Source organism: Kogia breviceps, chromosome 7 (genome assembly GCF_026419965.1).
Source record: "Kogia breviceps isolate mKogBre1 chromosome 7, mKogBre1 haplotype 1, whole genome shotgun sequence".
Classification (NCBI taxonomy): Eukaryota; Metazoa; Chordata; class Mammalia; order Artiodactyla; family Physeteridae; genus Kogia; species Kogia breviceps.
This window is the reverse complement of record NC_081316.1, coordinates 97,073,524-97,094,141: the sequence shown is the minus strand read 5'-3', so window position 1 is coordinate 97,094,141 and position 20,618 is coordinate 97,073,524. Positions and strand designations below refer to the sequence as shown.

The 20,618-nt window shown below is 40.4% G+C and overlaps 1 protein-coding gene across 2 annotated transcripts in view; it reads right to left on the bottom strand.

Annotated features, from left to right (window-relative positions):
* The window catches only part of CUL5 (cullin 5), a 130,522-nt gene extending 112,798 nt beyond the window's left edge, over positions 1-17,724 (bottom strand). For both annotated transcript variants that reach the window (XM_059070358.2, XM_059070357.2), the window contains exon 1: positions 17,238-17,724. In XM_059070358.2, the coding sequence (XP_058926341.2) occupies positions 17,238-17,261 (24 nt within the window). In that variant the 5' untranslated portion in view covers positions 17,262-17,724. The remainder of the gene's footprint in view (positions 1-17,237) is intronic.
* Between the last annotated feature and the right edge of the window lie 2,894 nt (positions 17,725-20,618).

Here is a 20,618-nt window from a genome sequence, read left to right as displayed (position 1 = left end):
GGCTGGATCAGAATCTTAAGATGAGTTCAGAATTTACATGTTTAGCAAATTCACAATAAAACTACATAAAAATGTTATAGGGTCTATGACCCCAAAAAGGTTAAGAACCACTGACTAACATTAAACTCTTGTGAAAGCAAATGATACTTCTTACATCTACAAACACAGCTGATCCTAAAAGTTACTGTACTTTCTTGCCCCAGGTACCTACTTTTATCACAAAGTATTCTTATTATAGGGACCCATGGGAGATACTCAAAATTTAGTACTGGGATTAACTGTGCTTCTCCCCTGAAAAACTAGTTTGTTTGTTTGTTATTTTTTTGCAGTACACCGGCCTCTCACTGTTGTGGCCTCTCCCGCTGCGGACCACAGGCTCCAGACATGCTGGCTCATGGGCCCAGCCGCTCCGCGGCATGTGGGACCCTCCCGGACTGGGGCACGAACCCGCGTCCCCTGCATTAGCAGGCGGACTCTCTACCACTGTGCCACCGGGGAAGCCCAACTGGTTTGTTTTTACTATGAACTTAAGTGAATCATGTAGGTAACTTTGCTTTCCTTAGTGTTGGCTAATGAGAAATTCAGTCAGATTTGAGATCCTATGGTATATACTTTGTGTACTAATCTTATGGCTGGCTATACTTTTTCTGTTAATATCTTCCTATAACCATCATTTCTTCATTTACTCTGACCTCTGAGAAAATGGTGTGCAAATAAACAAATATGGAAGAACCACAGAAAGGACATGCAAATCTTTTCTTGACTATGACATGGAGAAGCATAATACCCTCTTAAGAGAATATTTTATAATGTCAACTAGGTCTACTTCCATAAGCGATTCTGGCAACTTACAAAATTAAACCTAGTGTAAATCCTGCAATTAAAAATCAAAAAGGGGGCTTCCCTGGTGGTGCAGTGGTTAAGAATCCGCCTGTCAATACAAGGGACACGGGTTTGAGCCCTGGTCCGGGAAGATCTCACGTGCCGCGGAGCAACTAAGCCCATGCGTGCGCCACAACTACTGAGCCTGCACTCTCGAGCCGGTGAGCCACAACTACTGAAGCAAGCCCGCACGCCTAGACCCCGTCCTCCACAGCAAGAGAGGTCATCACAATGAGAAGCCCGCGTGCCACAACGAAGAGTAGCCCCCGCTTGCTGCAACTAGAGAAAGCCCTCGCGCAGCAACGAAGACCCAACACAGCCAAAAATAAATAAATTTATTTTTTCAAAAATCAAAATCAAAAAGGTACAGAAGACTAAACAGGTATGAGATAAATACTGGTTAGGCTCTGAAATCTATCAGCTATGGTAAAATGACAGGAAACACTGTTTCTTATTTGATGAAACATACAAGATTAACAACAGAAACATTTTCCTCTAATACTCAAAGGAGAAATTAAATAATTGAATTTTCCTATTAAGCTTTTATAATAAGATTCCAAAAATGATGTTCAAGCAGTTCTTTGACCTATTATCTGTTAAACTGAAAAGCATATAATTAAATCAAAACTAAGCAGCAGGACAGCAAACCTACTATCTACAAAAGACATTAGTAAGCGAAGACACCTTCAAATTACGAACCCTGATTTATGACTTTTTCCAATGGCTAACTAAAGGCTGCCTCATCTTTACTGATGTGCTACAAGTCTCTTCTGCTTAAGTCTTTCATTACCACTCAGAATAGCTAATAAGTCTAGGATTATCTCACCCACTGGCTCTCTTTCACCAATATGATTTCAACATTTTCCATATCTTTGTCCCTCTATCCTTCACTTTTTACAGCACAACTAATTCCCTCAGAAGCACTCTTCTTCTCAAACACACAGAAGGGCCATGGGGAAGCTGATGGGAGACTGACCATGGGGGATAACTGGGAGAAGAATATTCCAGGCAGAGGAAGCAGCCATTGCAAAGACCCTACGGTAGAAGCATGCTTGATGTATTCAAGGTAGAGCAAAATAAGGACAGAGGAGAGAGTGGATGAGGTCAGGGAAGCAACATAGGGCTGGATCTTGTAGGGCCTTGAAGGCCACTGTAAAAAGTTTGGCTTCTATTATAAGTGAGATAGGAAACCATTAAAAGATTCTGAGCAAGAAGTGACACGATCTTATATTTTTAAATCTTCCTGATTACTGTGCTGAGAATACATTAAAGGGGCAAGTGTTAAACCTGAGTGTAGGAGGCAAGGTTAGAAATAATAGTGACATGGACCAGGGTGGTAGCAGTGCAGGTAGTGAGCAGTAATTAGATTTTGTATGTTTTATACGTTTTGTTTTTTTTTTTTTTTTTTTGCGGTATGCGGGCCTCTCACTGCTGTGGCCTCTCCCGTTGCGGAGCACAGGCTCCGGACGCGCAGGCCTAGCGGCCATGGCTCACGGGCTTAGTTGCTCCGCAGCATGTGGGATCTTCCCGGACCAGGGCAAGAACCCGTGACCCCTGCATCGGCAGGCGGATTCTCAACCACTGCGCCACCAGGGAAGCCCTGTATGTTTTAAAGGTAGTGCTAACAAGATTTCCTGACAGCAGGCATCAGGGATGAGAGAAAGGAATAAAGCCTGACTCTAAGGTTTTTGTCTGGTAAAGTTAATTTGTATATTGGAAAAGCAAAACGGAGGCCACCCCATTGGCCCAGCCCACGTCAAAAATCTAAACTTAAATCGGCCTGCACATATGGGAAACACCTCACTGTCAAGGAAACATAACACCAATCACAATCCTCTAACTCAGTTTTAGCTAGCTAACCTTACCTAAAAAAATAGGACCTGCTTACCTTATAAGGAAATCCCCGACCTCCTAGCCAATCATGCCTTATTTCTGTATTGCCTCTTCTAACATTCTATAAAACTCGCTCTTCCCAAAATCCTTCAGGAAGAGTGCTCCACTGCTTGTTAGGCACTGTACTATTCCAATCCATGGATTATCTTCCCTTGAATAAAAGGAAACTCGTTACTAAATTGTTTTAGTTTTGTGATTTGACATGTCCAAGAAGTATGGCATTGCCATCAACTGAAATGGAAAAGACTGTAGATGTAACAGGCTTAAGAAGGAAAGCTAAGGAGTACAGCTGCAGAGATGTTACATTTGACACATCTATCAAACAGCCATTTGAAGATGCTGAACAGGCAGTTCACTAAGCAAATCTAGAATTTAAAAGAAAGATCTGACCAGGAAATAAAAATTTGGAAGTCATCAGAGTACAGATGGGTTTTAAAACTTGTTATCGAATGAGATCAATAAGGGAGTAAATATAAACAGAGAAGAGCCAGGCCTGAGTCCTCAGGTATCTAACATTAAAAGTAGGGGAGAATAGTAAGAACTAGGAAAGGAAAGAGTAAGCTATCAAAGAGGTGGCAAGAAAACCAACAGTGTGGTATTCTGGAAACCAACTAACTAAACAAACCTGATCAGGAAAGGAGGAGTAATCAACTTTAGCAAATATTACTGATAGATCATGTAAGACAGTGGTCCCCAACCTTTTAGGCACCAGGGGCTGGTTTCATGGAAGACAATTTATCCACGGGGGGTGGGGGGAGGGGGGGCTGGTTCAAGCAGTAATGTGAGCGATGGGAAGCGATGGGGAGCAGCAGATGAAGCTTCGCTGCTCACCTGCCCACCACTCACCTCCTGCTATGCAGGCCGGTTCTTAACAGGCCAAGGACCGCTAACAGTCCATGGCCAAGGGGTTGGGGACCCCTGATATAAGACAACCACTGAAATAGCAATATGAGGGTCACTGAGATTTTGTCAATGACAGGTTTTGTAGGGGGTAAGGACAAAAGCCAGACTGGAGTAGAATTAAGGGGGGGTGCAAGTGGGGACTGGAAAAAGTATGCACAACTCTTGACAGTTTCTGCTGTAAAAGGGAGCATAGAAATAGCATGATAACTGATAGGGTGACAGGGAATCAAAAAAAATTTTTTTATTGGAGTATAATTGCTTTACAATGTTGTATTATTTTCTGCTGTACAGTGAAGTGAATCAGCTATATGTATACATATATCCCCTCCCTCTTGGACCTCCCTCCCCCCATCCCATCCATCTAGATGGAATACAGTATGTTTGTATACTGATAAGTATGTTCCAAGATATAATACTGATGATGTAGGAGAAAAGAAGGAAATTGTTGGAGAATTTTAAATGCCCTGGACAGGCAAAAGGGAATGGAATCTAATGCACAGATGGAGGAACTAACTATATGCTAAGAGAAGGCAAAGTACATGGTATGTGCAGATGTGGGTAGGAGGGTAGATGTGGCACCACTGTGAGAAGTTCCTTTTTGATTGCTTCAGCTTCTCAGTGATAAGGAAATAAGGAAAATGCCGTGGAAGATGGGGGAGGAGGTGCCAAAATTTTGAGAGAAAAGATGTGAAACAGACATCTAGGAAAGTGGAAGAATAAATGACTATGGAAGTACAGTGTGACTGGGCTCAATTATAGTTTGTGGTCATGAATTTAAAGTGAAAATAGCATGTGTGTATCTTTCTCCTGCAACATTCAACTGCATAGATGGCACTAAAAGGTGAAGAGGTGGATCCAGGGTTGTGGTTTTCCCCAGTGAAACAAGAGAGGAGCAAAGGAGTCAAAAGTGTATTCCGGGGAGAGATTATAATGATTGAACAGAGAATTTATGCTGGGTAAGGGGAAGAGAAAGGACAACAGGATAATGAAAGACAGAGACCTCTGCTTCCAACCAGGAGAGAATAACAGGTGCCAGATTTCTCCTCCTGCCTGAACAACTGGAAAACCAAAGGGGAGTACAGGACAGTGTTTCCTGAGAAAAGATAAACAAATGAGGTGAGCCCTACAAATGCCCAAGCATACTGCCTAGAGTTTCAAGGACTGAGCATAAGCAGAGGGACCCCAAACAGCCTGGTGGTTTCACTAAGTTTAGGAGACAAGAGTTCAGAGTTTGGGGAGGCCAAGGTGACAAAAATGCGTGGCACAGAGTATCAGAAAAAGGGAACTGCACACACAGTGAGTTCTGGAGATATGTAGAAGACTCCCTTCAAGACTTTGACTATTAAATATTGACCTATACATGTGAGTGAGAAAACTATCAGAGACTGGGGAAATAACCATTTGAAAGGAGTAGACAAAACAATCACCAGAGTCCACACAGGGCTAGTAATAGTTCACGTTCTGCCATCCAGAGTGGAAACACTCCTTAATATGCTAGGCATCTGGCAGTCCTCAGAAAGGTATTGCATCTATAATGACACCAAAGTAGCCGTACCTTCGGTGCTGTTTGGACCCACTCTAACTTTAAAAGCAAGCTTCAGAAAGATCAAACTGATTCCAAGTAACTTAACTGTGTCACAGCCAAAATATTTAAAGGAAATTTTAAAAATCCAGCCCCTAAAACATAAAACACATGTCTGGCACCCAATCAAAAATTATCAAGCAGGCAAAGAAGCAGGAAAATATAAACTCACCATCAAGAGAAAAACCAAACAATGGAAACTGATCCAGAAATGACGTGGTTGATAGTTTTAGTAGACAATGATGTTAAACTAGCAATTATGAATACACTCCACACATTTAAGAAAATAGCAGAAAGCATGAACATCATAGAAACAAAAGTTGTTTAAAAACAAGTATCAGGGAGGGATAAATTAGGAGTTCGGGATTAACGCATACAAACTACTATAAATAAAACAGATGACCAACAAGGACCTACTTTATAGTACAAGTAACTATACTCCATATTTTGTAATAACCTATAAGAGAAAAGAATCTGGAAAAGAATATATATATATATGTATGTATGTATAACTGAATCACTGTGCTGTACACCTGAAACTAAAGAAACATTGCAAAACAACTATATGTCAATAAATAAATAAAATTAAAAATAAAAAGAATATCAGTGAGCTGTGAGATAACATCAAATGACCTCATCTACATATAACTGGAATCTTGGGATTCAGAGAATATTTGAAGAAATAAAGGCTAAAATGTTTCCTGATTTGGTGAAAACTATAAACCCATAGATTTAAGACATTAAACAATGAGGCAGAATCAATGAGTTGGAGACCACAGTGGAGCTGGATGATCAGAATAAGAGCACTAGAATGAGTTAGAAAAACAGGAGAGGGTAATCAGAGTAGGATGCTTGAAATTGGAATGATAAAAAATTTCTGATTACATTTTTGCTTAATCATTCCACTGCAAGACTTTCTACTATTTCTTTCATTACAAATATATGGCATTTGGCTAATCTGGGGTTATAGAAACCAATAAATTTTGTACATGTGATAAATGTGGTACAAAAGAGCATTTCCTTTTATCGTCAAATAGTTTCCTTTACATTTCCAAGGGTAGTTCAAACATTTGAGATCTGTGAAAAAATATGAGTTCAGCTATTTACACCCTCTATTATTTAACTTCAGTATAGATCACTCCATCACTTTGATCATTTTACCTTATAACATCTGATTGCCAATTATGTGTCAGGTTCTATTCTAAATATATACCTACAAATATTAATTTATTTAATCTTTACAACTACCCTATGTGTTAGGTGACATTATTATCATTTTAGAGGTGAAAAAACTGTACACTGTAATTAGGTTAGGTTACTTCCCTAAGGTTACAAGCAGTAAGTGGCAGAGCAAGGGGTCAAATCCAAGTAGTTTAGTTCTGTTAGAGCCACATTCTTAAATACTCCCTGGACCTTTCCTGGAAGAGGAATGGTAGGACTTCTAACCTATGGGCCAGATCCAGCCCTTGGCTTCACCTCATCAGGCTTATAAACTGAAGGAAAAAAAATCTATGATTATAAAACTTTAGTGGCAATTATCTAGAAGCCATAAGGTGGAAGCATCACTACATAGAAGACGTATTTCTCTTTAAACATAGTGGGGGAATGGGAGGACACATTTTTCCATTGAAATGAAAAATGTCACATTCCACTTCCCTTTAAAACTTTTAGGTTTCTTTTGACCCATAAATGGGGAGTCAAAAGACGAAAGCTTTTAGGTTTCTTTTATAGAGGTAAAAAAATTTTTTTAACAAATTCTGACAATGCTTGTACTTTTAAAAACCCAAACAACTAATTTTAAGGAGAAAAAAATAACTACTAATGAAAGAATTTGAACTTATTTTGGGGGGGAGATTCTTAATCATTCATTACTACACTTATTCATTCAACAAACATCTGACTACCTGCTGTACATGAAGAATTATGCTAGTCATTGGGACACATAAATGAAAGGTCCTCAAGTGATTCACTTTCCAGTATAGTATTTCTTAAATTGTGGATAATGGACATGTGCTTGTTCTGCCTGTTGGATAATACAACATGGCTCTCAGATTTCTGACTTGAATGAATGGCTGGTGGAATCACTGACCATAGAAAAAAATGCCAGGGGAATAATGCATTTCAGTTGGATGGTTTATAAGAGGTGATGCAATTTGGATGTATTGTCCAATAAAAGTAAATGTTGAAGTTATAACTCTTGGGGTTCATTTCTTTTTCCCTGCGTTCTCCCTTCTTCTTTCTTTATTTTAAATAAGATAAAAGCTTATCTACTACTGAACTGCTTTTCACTTAATGTAAAACCCCGAGGGCTGAGGGGGAAAAAAAAAATCAGTATAGGAACTTCCCTGGTGGTCCAGTGGTTAAGACTCTCTAAGCTCCCCATGCAGGGGGCCTGGGCTCGATTCCTGGTCAGGGAACTAGATCCCACATGCATGCTGCAACTAAGAGTCCGCATGCCACAACTAAAAAGATCCCGCATGCCACAACGAAGATCCCACAAGATGCAATTAAGACCCAGCGCAGCCAAAATAAATAAATAAATATTTTTAAAAATCAGTGTAAAGTTTCTCACAAACAATTAGGAGAGGATAAAAACAGTAAAGAAAAATGAAAAGAAAAACAGGTGAACAAAGGTTCAGCTCCCTTTCCCTGCTCTAATCAGTACAAAGAAATCAGGATCTCTTAATATAACATGTTGGTTGCCCAGACCCAAATAAAATACATTCAGCTTTACCTGAAAAATATTCCCTAGTAGAAGAATCAGTTCTAAAACAGTTTTGACAGTGAAGTCTCACAATCTCTAATTTATAGCCCTGGTGGTTGTTTCAAAGAAAAACAAACGTGCACTAGGAAGAAGGTAAATTACAGAAAAAAATTAATTTTTTGTAATTATTGGAGTGGAGGGAGGTGTTATAGGCCAGTAATGAAAGATGCTGTACAGATCTTTCTAGAATATATCATTGCTTTAAAAATCTGCACACCTCCCACTGAAATTCAAAAGTGTTTTTTCAAGCAATGAATTCATCTACAACAATTCCATGTTACTTGATCCCAAGAAAGAGTAGATGTATAATTGCTTATGTGTAAATATAAAATTTGGTACTATGTTAAAAAACAGGAGTGCTTAAATAAACACATGAGAAACAGAAAACCCTACTGGCTTGCAAAACGTTTTAAAAGTAATAGAGGCATTTTTAAATTACTCACTTACTTTGCAACAATATAATACAAATATTGACCTATTAGTTTGCCCTGAAAATGTCCAGAAATCCCTATACTACAGGACAAAACATACCCCATCAAATTGTGGGAACAATATTACTACAATATTTTATAATGATGTCAAATGTTGCATATTTAAAAGGAAACAAAGAATGTAGTTATTATTGCTGTAGGTCTTCTTGCTACATCTTCATGATGACAAAAGTACAAAAAAGTTAAAGGCCAAGTTGTAAGCAAGACAAGAAATAATAATACTCAAAATTGATAGCAATTATTTTGTCACCTGTATTCTTTCATGCCCATAATATTTTACCACGACACAAGGAATTTAGTTGTTTAAGATTTGTATTTGTTCCTTCTTTGAAGTTCTCAGTCAGAAATTCCCTGGCAGTCCAGTGGTTAGGACTCCGAGCTTCCACTGCAAGGGGCACGGGTTCAATCCCTGGTCGGGGAACTAAGATCCCGCATGCCGCTGCACAGTTCCTAGTCTATTGATTATGGATTATATCCAATGATGGCATTCTAATAACTTTCAAAGGGAAACCAATTTGTATATTTTAGGTCTTTGGTGTAAATTATGAGGTTGGCTATTTGAATGTGTGGGTTCCCATAATCTCTATGAGCCACTAGTGCTCCAAGTTATGTGATTTAAAACCACATTTGCAATCCCCATTAACCAAAAGAACCACAAAACTACAGTATATATTTGAATACTGGCAATTCTCAATGTTCCAGCCACACCACCTTTTTAAAGGTGTTACTCAAATATGCCAAGCTCACCACTGCACCTCAGACCTTTGCCTAGAAAGTAGATCACTTGGGTCTCACTGTCACTGTCACCTCAGAGAGGCCTTCCCAAGCCAAACTAAGAAGAACGTCATTCCCTTTTCCTTTCTGCAGATCCAGAGCCAAGGTCTTGAGTAGGTAGGACAGTCACTTTGATTGGCTATGAGAATGAAATTTTAATTCAGACTAAACAGTACTTTTTAAAATTTTTGGCTGCACCGCTCGGCTTGCAGGATCTTAGTTCCCCAGCCAGGGAATGAACCCGAGCCTCCCGCAGTGGAAGCATGGAGTCCTAATCACTGGACCTCCAGGGAATTCCCTAAACAGTACTTTTTAAAAAAAAACAGAAAGCTGTGGCATCTGGCTGAAATGTCATCAAATAGCAGGGAAGGAAAATTCAACAGAACATAATTGAAAGCTGTATTTAGGGGAAAAAATTATTTTCTGCTGTAAATAAGTAAGTAAAATAGTGGCACCATCTTCTGAACACTCTTGATTATACTGTTTTCATCACAGACCTCATTACTATAAAAACTTCCCAATGTGTTAACTTATTTCTTTGGTGTTAATATTTACGCATTAGCATATAAGCTCCAAACACTAGGGACCTTGTCTGTCGTATTCACTGCTGTATCACTGACACTTAGAATAGGATTCAGCACAGAGTGGACACTAACGTATCTGTGGAATGAACAAGCCCAGTTATACAGATCAAATATCCTTGACGTTACTTACCTCTATGTACTCCATGTATAATGACCAATGTTTTAACCTGAGCTATAACTTGTTTACTTGTTTACAGAGCCTATCAGGCACCAATCTACTCTATTACTATACCAAGGCAAGAGCCATGACTTTCTGTGATACAACTTAGATTCACTAGGACCCTAACAAAATACCTAATATGAAACACCTGTCTGTCTCTCTTTTCCACCCTTCTTCTCTGTGCACCAGATGGATGCCTACTGTCCTCTTGAAACTCTACTGCAGTCTGAAGTTCCTCTCTTCTAATCCATTGATAAATGACTGATCTCTAAAGTGTATCTTAAACTGTCACTTCCTGTTAGTAGCTTTAATTAACATATATCACCTCCAGATTATGGTAACTGCTCACTCATTTATATTTTCACAGAACATGAAAGATTTTCACATTTATATTTATCACAGTTTTATAGTAAGTGATGATTTAGTCCTCTATTCTCACTCCCACCTCTAGTGATGGCCAATATACACACCTTCGAATTGGTTTTCTCCCTCGGCTGTGAGTGTCAATGTAACCAGGTCTCTAGGACAGGCCAGTGGAGTGAAGGAAGGTGGCCCTAAGGATCACATTCCTCTTAGATGTCCATTCAAAAGGGCAATTTCCATCAACCCAATGAAAAGTTAGGTTCTAAATAAGGCTCTCACATTTATGTTTAAATAGACATTAAAAAGAATCATCCAGTTGTATATCTTAACCACATTCACTGACACTATTCAAATCTTGGTATCACATCCATATTCTTTGCCAAGCATGTTCTACCAAATTTTCCCCTAATCATCACCTACAAAAAGTCTACCCATTCTTCAAAATCCAGCTCCAATGCTTTCTCCATAAAACTTTCCTTGATCATCCCACCAGAAGTGATCTCCTGTGTCTATGAGGGACCAATATAACACATGGTAGCACTGCTAAAGTTCTTGCCTTAAAACAAATCATTAGTACTTTTTTATCTCCTGTAGTATCTGGTTAATTCCCAAAGAGCATGGACATTGTTCTGCATTATCTTTGCATGCCGGTGCCTTGCACGTGTCTATAAAATTATTTAAATAAAAAATAAATTCTACACACACTTTGAACCACTCCTTTGTATTTCCATTTTCTTTCCTCTCAAAGGGTAAAAAAGTTTCCACTGAAAAAAGCAGTGTCCTTCATATTTCAGTTTAAGTTTGGATTGCCTTGTGGGTTGGTTTATACCTCTACTTCCCTCTCCCCCCTCTCTAGATCTACTCAGAAGCGAATAAAGGCAGAAAATTCCTCCCTTTAACCAATCAACACTCATTTACTGAGCATCTACAATTCATGCACTAGACTTCTCTTTTCAATCAACTATCACTCATTTATGGAGCACCTACCATGAGTAATCACTGCGCTAAATGGTTAAAGCATCAACGGATTATAAAGTCCCTAAACTAGTGCTTACAATCTAGAAAGGGAGTTAGATATATATGTAAATATATCCTGTAATACAGAAGGCAAAATGTTAAGTGCTAGAAGAGATTGATGCAGTGCTATGCCTGTGCAGAGTAAGCAACAATTAAATTCCAAATGAGAGCACTAAAAAGAAAGGAGGGGGACTTCCCTGGTGGTTCAGCAGTTAAGACTCTGCGCTCCCAATGCAGGGTGCCCAGGTTCAATCCCTGCTCAGGGAACTAGATCCCGCATGCTGAAACTAAAGATCTCGCACACGGCAATGGAGATTCTGCATGCCGCAACTAAGACCCGGCACAGCCAAATAAATAAATACATATTAAAAAATTTTTTTTAAAAAGACGAAGAGGGCTTCCCTGGTGGCGCAGTGGTTGAGAATCCGCCTGCCGATGCAGGAGACACGGGTTCGTGCCCTGGTCCGGGAAGATCCCACATGCCGTGGAGCAACTAAGCCCGTGAGCCATGGCCGCTGAGCCTGTGCGTCCGGAGCCTGTGCTCCGCAACGGGAGAGGCCACAACAGTGAGAGGCCCGCATACCGCAAAAAAAAAAAAAAAAAAAAAGACGAAGAAAGGAGGTATCTAGCCTGGGTCTTGATGACTAACTAGGATTTTGACAGGCTAATACTGAGGGCGGGATTCCTGACAGGAGAAACAGCAAACAGGGACTTCCCTGGTGGTCCAGTGATAAAGAATCCACCTTCCAATTCAGGGGACACGGGTTCAATACCTGGTCGGGGAACTAAGATCCCACATGCCACAGGGCGACTAAGCCCGCATACCACAACTACTGAGCTCGCACAAGAGAGCTTGAGTGCCACAACTACAGAGCCTACGTGCCCTGGAGCCCATGCACCACAACTAGGGAGAGAAAACCGACACACCGCAACTAGAGAAAAGGCCGCATGCTCATAAATAAATATTAAAAAAAAAAAAAAAAAAAGAAACAGCAAACATAAAAAGTCTTGAAGACTCTAGTATGCAGTAAATCAAGAAGTAACCAGCCAGGTAGAGGTGGGTGTGTGTGTGTGTGTGTGTGTGTGTGTGTGTGTGTGTGAGAGAGAGAGAGAGAGAGAGAGAGGGAGAGAGAGGAAGAGAGAGGGAGAAGGCGGGTAGAGGGAGGAGAGAGGTATTAGGGAGAAGACCCAGCTAGAAAGATCTCAAAGAACTTGAACTATCAAAGGTATATGAGCGAGACTTCCCTGGTGGCGCGGTGGATAAGAATCCACTCCCAATGCAGGGGGCCCAGGTTCGATCCCTGGTCAGGGAACTGGATCCCGCATGCATGCCGCAACTAAGGAGCCCACATGCTGCAATTAAAGAGCCGGCAAGCTGCTACTAAGGAGCCCTGGAGCCGGAACTAAGGAGTGAGCCTGCCTGCCGCAACTTAGACCTGGAGCAACCAAATAAATAAATAAATATTTTTTTTAAAAATGAGTTGGAAAGTGAAATGGTCAGCACTGTGTTTTGGTCTAGTCCTCAGATCAGAGTTAAGAGATAAAAATAGTGAAATCATGGGAGTTAAGACTGACCCAGAAAAAAAAAAGTACAAAGACAGAAAAAGGATGAAGATTAAATCCAGAGAAATAATTATACTGAGGAGAAGAGGTGAAAAACACATGAGATTTGAGGGATAGGAAACCAAGGAGAGAATGGCATAAAACCAAAAGGGAAGCATTAAGTAGCAAGCAAGCAACAATATCAGAATAGAGGATGATTGTATCAGGGGAGAATCTCCTTTGGCAATCAGGAGGTTGCTAGTGATCCTGAGACTGACAGGTTTTTTTTTTGTTTGTTAATTTTTTGCGGTACGCGGGCCTTCCCACTGCTGCGCCCCGCCGCCACGGCCCACAGGCCCAGCCGCTCCGCTGCACGCGGGACACCCTGGACCAGGGCACGAACCCGCGCCCCCCGCATCGGCCGGCGGACTCCCAACCACTGCGCCACCAGGGAAGCCCGAGACTGACAGTTTTAATATAATTGGGTGGGGGTACGGGGAGAGCCAAGTCATAATAAATTAAGGAAAAAGGTGAAGAATTATAAAAGAAGCAACTGGGGGCTGCTTTTCTAAGAACTATGACAGTGAACGGAAAGAGAGAAAAGGGCAGAGGTTTGAAGCCAAAGCAGAGTACAGGTTAAGTTTATATGAGGGGGATACGTGAACTTTCTTATCCTCATAGAAGTGAGAATAAAGGAGACTGAAACAAAATAACAGGGGACATGCTGCTAAGTCCTGGAGGGAAAAAGAAGGCTGAACAAGAACAAGTGTAAGGAGGCAATGTAGCAGGTGCCTTGGAAAAGAGGAGAATATAGGGGAAACTAGAAAAGGCTGTGGTATTACCGACCAAGAAAGGGCATTCAAACAGCTGGATAAAGTAATGTGCTAAGAATTAAACAGAGTTAGGCTTAACAAAATAGGATTTCAACAACAGCTATTTGGAATAGGATAATCACTTGGAAATGAAGAAAATGTGCACTGAAGGCCTAGATGGTAACAGCAAAAGTAAAGGAACAAGGAGAATTATATGTTAAAACAGCAAACTTAAAAGTAGTAATACTGAAACGTTTTGGGAGATATAAACCCCCAAGCAACTGATAACTGTATATGTCAAATTGTACAACACAAATATTTGTATATCCAAAAGATTTCCAAAACCCAGCAATAGCCCACTTACTTTAGTAAATATAATTATTATTACAATCAAATTCCAATATGAAATAAGTAGGTGGTTTTATCGCATTGTGTTCTGACTTTCAAGTTTCATAGCAAAGTTCTGAACCTTGTTATCTTTCATAAACATATTAGCTATCCCTTCAAACTCTTCATCCACAAATTCAATAAACTTAACTCCCACCAGGGTACTGGTACACAGGAAGAGAACATATTTTTACAACAGGACACTAAAGGCCTCACTTCAGGGTTGATGATTTATTACTCATCATTCTTCAGGTACAGCTGTTTACCTGATAATCAAATTCTAACTGTATTCTCATCTAGCCCACATCCCTCCATTTTGACCATAAGACATGATAATTCTGTCAAATATGCTCTGATGAAATCTAACAGCACAATGTCTAAGGCATTTGTCTAATGAACTAACCTATTAATCCTGTCAAAAAAAGAAATGAGGCTAATTTGGCCACTCCCCAGCCAGCTCTATCTCTATTCAAGGTACTACCAGACTTGAATTTATTTATTTATTTAAATTGAAGTACAGTTGATTTACAATGTTGTGTTCATTTCTACTGTACAGCAAAGTACTTCAGTTTTATATATACATATATATATATATATACACACACACACACACACACACATTCTTTTTCATATTCTTTTCCATTATGGTTTACCACAGGATATTGAATACAGTTTCCTGTGCTATAGAGTAGCACCTTGTTGTTTATCCATTCTCTATATACTAGTTTGCATCTGCTAACCCCAAACTCCCACACCATTCCTCTCCCACACCCTCCTCCAGACTTGAATTTAAATGATCCTATGAATTCTGTTAGGATCTTACTGCATTTCTCCAAGAAGACAAACTTCCCCACTTTTTAATTAACTACTTCTAAATGTATAAACACAAGGCAATTCCTCCCCAGCCTCTCACCCCACAATGAGGAGAGAAAAAAGAAAAAAAAACGGTTTTCTGGCCACCTTGAATACATAAACTTTTGGTGATACAGATAAAAGAATCAAATGTCTACTTATAATATCCACTTTATTATGTTAGTTGTACGTATTTAAAATCACATACTATATAAAATATTTAGAAATTCTTTTTCCCCCTTTTCAACATTTCGTTAAGTAATTTTGTTGAAAATTTTCCAGTGTATCTTTGGCATCTCTTCATGTTCACTAAAGAGACTGAGTCTTTTACCAGTTTGTGAAAGCATTATCACTTTCCTTTCATTTATAAAATTTATTTGAGTTACAGAACTGTTTGAATTACGATCTTTTTAACCTAAGTCCTAAGTGCCGATTTCTAGACATTCAGGCAGTTTTTTCATTCTATAGGTAGGTGTGTGCTATAGATGTCGATTCACAATCTCTACAAGGTAACCATTTACTAGTATTGACTGAAGTAGCTTCATACTTATATCTCCTCCAAACAATCCTTTGTAAGGCTTTGTATGGAGTAGAATAAAGTGACTCCCTCTTTTCTGAGAGAGAAATCTGGGAGGAAAAAAGACCTTGCTATCCAGGTAATCAAGTCAAAAATTCACAAAGAATAAGGAATTCAATTACTTCTTAAACACATTTCAATTAATAACATACACTACTGCTTATGTAAATACACGAATGCATTAACAGGAGTCTTTCTGAATTAACAAGTTAAAGTTTTCTTTATGAATTAACACATTAGAGCTTTGCTATACTGTTATAAAAGAAGAATAGAGAATGGGTTACTCAATTCCCATGAATTTGTTTTCTTAGAGAAGCAGCAGAAATAGTAACTCTAGCAATTTATGTGTATTGGGTACTAATTAAGTTCCAGTCACTGCTTTAAGATTTTACATATATTAACTCAATCTTCACAATGCTCCTATGAAATAGGTGCTATTGATAATTCCACTGTATTGATGAAGAAGCTCAGGCACGGAGAGGTTTAGAAACTTGCCCAAAGTCATACAGCTTCTAAGTGGCTGAAATTCAGTCTAGTTCGAGGTCCCTCCCCCTTTTAAAAGACACATTGCCTCTTAAATTAGTAAAATTAGGTCTACATTTTAGGAGACAGTCCCATGTATTAAACAGTTAACAGTGTAGCTAACAGTGTAGTAGTGTAAAGAAGACATGAGTGAGGTTACATTAAATTTTAATATATTTTGTATTCTATTATCGATCCCCACTGTCTGAAGGCCTACTGATGGGTTTGAGGGAGGAGTAGTTCATCTTTTGTATTTATGTTCCCTGAGCTAATCACTACCCCCATTTCAGTCAATACTTTTAAGGCAAAAGGTTCCTATTACAAAGACAGCATACCAGAAACTAGTGCGTGTCTTCCTCCTTCTCCTCCAAACTTTTTAACTCATGGTAGAGAATCTGCCTCTCTGGGCCTACATTTCCCCTGTTATCCCAAATACATAAAACTAAGTTTAACCGTTTTCTTTGACAAGGCAACTATCCTAAGCCATAAAACGATGGTAGTGCTTCCGCAGTTATCATCTGGTTGTGTGCTGTAATGGGGTTGAGGAACAGTTTCCTAAGGAACAAAGGGTAAAATATGAACTTAAGAAATGGAGAATATGAGGGAAAGAGTAGCATGCAGATAAGGCAGGGAGTGGGGCGACGGGCACTGCTGTCTGACTTGTAATTTCATGCAGGCAGAATGAGAACAGAAATTGAGGAGGTGGGGGTCCAGTCATTAAAACCTGTTAGGGAACATTTTCTTGGATTTTCCTTTTATGCGCTTTAGGCTCTCGCTTCAGAAGAAACTGAGACCCCAAGAATACTAACTGCCCTATCCTTCAGGACCCGACAACACCCTTCTTCTGCGGCCCCAGGCCAGAGCTGGTCCCTTGAAAGCACTGCTCCCCTCCAGCCCTCGGCAGGGCCTTTCACACACAGGTCTACCGGCAAGAGGAGGGACAACCTGGGCCTCTCCACCCCAAGGCCGGAGACCCGCGTTCCGGTCCTCGGCGGCAGCCTCCCTGGCTTCCCTTCCGGTAGGCAACCCCTGAACACTCCCACATTTTGCCGCTGAACCTGGGCCGAGCCATTCCCTAAGAGATGAACCCAGCACCCCCGGGGGAAAAACCAAGCTGGACTGAGGGTCTTACCTTTAACAGATTAGACGTCGCCATGTTCCTTCAACTTAGACTCTCGCGAGACGGCGCGAGATTTCGTGGTGCTCCTTGCCAGGCCACAACTGCAGGCCGGAGTTTCCACCTGGGCTGACGGGGCTACCGGCCCGCAATGGAGACGTGGGGAGAGCCGGGGAGCCGTGCCAACAGCGGTGACCTCGTCCCAGGCACCTGGAGCTTCCTCACTTTTTCCCCCTACATGGTCACCGAAGCCTCCCCACGCGAAAGAGCTCATGCAAACGCTCAGGAATATAGCAACGGCGAATGGTGAGAAGGTAAACGGGAGCCGACCTGAATTGGAAGAGGAAGCATCGACTTCGCGAGCCTCCCCACTCCTTCGGATTAGCCTTTGTGGTTGCACCCGCAGAGGCCACCAGCAACGAACTTAGCCCGGCTTGGGCCCTGCAGCTCTGGTTCGGTGGCCGAGTCACGTGATGCGGCGGGCGGAGCCGCGCTAGGGAGCGAGCGTGGGAGCCTGAAAGCCTCGTGGGCCGGGAGGCTGCGGAGAGTGCGAAAGCACGCCCTCTGCTGGCGGGACTAGACGTATTCCCTCATCCCGCACCTCGGGGGATTCCCGAATGAAATGCTTGTAATAGCTGCCTCCAAGAAGAAAGGGCACATAGAAGGCACCCACTAAATATTTGTTTGCATGAATGAATGAATGCATGCACGAAAGTGTCAACTATTAATATTTCTACTCAAGAGTGACTGGCACTGAAATAACCTATAAGAGGTTGTTCAGGTAATGAATATAAATCTTGGATTACCTGAAGGCACATTATCCTAGAATATCCTAAGCCATAAACCCCTAAGCTTTATCCCTTCAGACCTCAAACCACTGGGAGAAGAAAGAGAATATACTCTATATATAGAATATACTCTATATAGAATATACTCTATATATAGAACCTACAATCTAGTATTGTATTACACACGTTTCCAAACTGTGTTCATTGACACATAATATGTTAGAAATAAATAAGAGAAGTACAGAAATAAATAAGAGCTATAGGGTAAAATAAAGCAGGGAAAGGTAATGAAGTTTGAAGGGGTTTTTTTTTTTTTGGCTGGATTGGGTCTTCATTGCTGTGTCCGGGCTTTCTCTAGTTGGGGCGAGCAGGGACTACTTTTCATTGTGGTGCACAGGCTTCTCATTGCAGTGGCTCCTCTTGTTGCAGAGCACGGGCTCTAGGCACGTGGGCTTCAGTAGTTGTAGCACGTGGGCTCAGTAGTTGTGGCACACAGGCTTAGTTGCTCCAAGGCATGTGGCCAGACCAGGGATTGAACCATGTCTGTTGCAATGGCAGGCAGATTCTTAACCACTGCGCCACTAGGGAAGTCCCTAGTTTGCAGTTTTAAATAGAGAGATCCAAGTAGGTCTCACTGAGAAGATGGCATTTGAGCAAAAAGACTTGAAAGAGATGAGGGAGAAGGCCAGGACATATGCAGGAGAAGAGCATTCCAAATAGGGGAAAACACAGGTGGCAAGTTGACCAGAGTGTCAGAGGAACAGTAAGAAGGTTGGTATGTTCAGAGCAGAGAGAGTAAGAAGAGCATAATGGCTTATAGGGCCTCGTGGACCACAGTAAAGACAGGCTTTTATTCTGAGTGAGATGGGCAATCATTGCAGGCTTGTGAAGAGGGGAGTGGTATGATCAAACTCCCATTCCAACATGATCATTCTAACTACTGTGTAGTGAATAGGAGAAGGGTAATTTAGAAAACTTTTGTACTATCTCATTAAATCAGCACAATCATGCCACCTAGTTACCCCACATTTTACAGTGATTTATTAGAGAGTAATCTAGGCATGATTAAACAATGACTATGTGGTAGAACAAGGATTCAGAGCCACTAGGCCTGTAATGTCCTGCCAGAATGTCAACATAGGGATGATTCTTAGAGGTCATCTTTGTTCTACAGATGAGAAAATGGAGGCTTCTCTCTGGTCAAGGTCACAGCTGGGTCAGAGAAAAGGCCTAGTCCAGAATAAACTTTATATAATTATGGTTCCCTTTTCCAGTGAAACTGGGTTGTCTTCAACCCTAGTCCAACTGTACTGCTTAATTTAAAGTGTAAGTTGATTGAATTATAACCAACTTTATGTACCATAAAAAAAAAAGTTAGGTGACAAACTGTGATATAACAATTGAATTAATTCATAAATTAATGACCCTGCTTAAAGAATCCAATTAAGTATTTAATACTTGTTTGAGTACCTATTATGTACTAGGCACTGGAAATATAGGATTAAATGAGACAGACAAGACCTCTGCCCTCTTGGAGTTTACAGTCTAATAAGGGAGCTAGATATTAAGCATAGTTATACAAACCAAATGTTGCTTAATTGGAGTTGTGGTAAATACTGCAAGGGTAAAATACAACGTGCAGTTTAGAGCATATGGTTTGGAGGGGACTACTATCCTATGATAGTACTATTCCCATGATCACGCTCTGAACTTACGACTACTTTTGAAAACAGTTTCAAATATCCCACTGTCTAACAAGACATTCCTTTCTCTCAACTCGCTTGTTCTGGAAACACCACAGCTACAAAAGTCTGATCTCAAATGAGTTCTTCTTTCCATTAACCCAACAACTTCCTTGTTACCTATCATCCCCTCCTGTTTTCACTTTCTTCCTCATCCAGTTTAGACTCTATAAGCCATCATTATTAAAATGTTTAAATATTTTAAATGCTTAAATATTTAATTTGTTTAAAGATAGAGAACAGAAGCACATAATATAAAATTCAGAAGGTGCTAAAAGGAATACAGTTAAAAGTAAGCCTCCTTCCTCTTCCTGGGGTAATTTAATGTTCTGTATTGTGGTAGGTATTTGGGTTATTCAGGTGTATGCATTTGTCAGAACTCAGCCAGTGTACCCTTAAGATTTTTGCATCTCATTTTAAAGAAAAAAGAGTAAACAATATTTGAGTTTAGTTAATGATATTCATGCTGAAGAATTTAGGGATAACTTATGTTTACTATTTGCTTTGAAATGTATCCCAAAAAAATGGATTTTAAAAAATATTTATTTAATTATTTTATTTGGCTGAGCCGGGTCTTAGTTGCAGCACACAGGATCTTTAGATGCAGCATGCAGGCTAGTTCCCTGACCAGGGATTGAACCTGAGCCCCCTGCATTGGGAGCGCGGAGTCTTAATGACTGGATCACCAGGGAGGTCCTAATAAAATGGATTGATGGTTGCATAGAAAGGGGACAAAGCAAGTATAGCAAAAATGTTAATGACAGAATCTGGGGGTGGGTTTACTAGTGTTCTCTATGTAAAATCTTTCAGCCTGTCTATATGTTTGAAATTTTTCATAATGCAGTGTTGTGGGAAATTTATTTTAA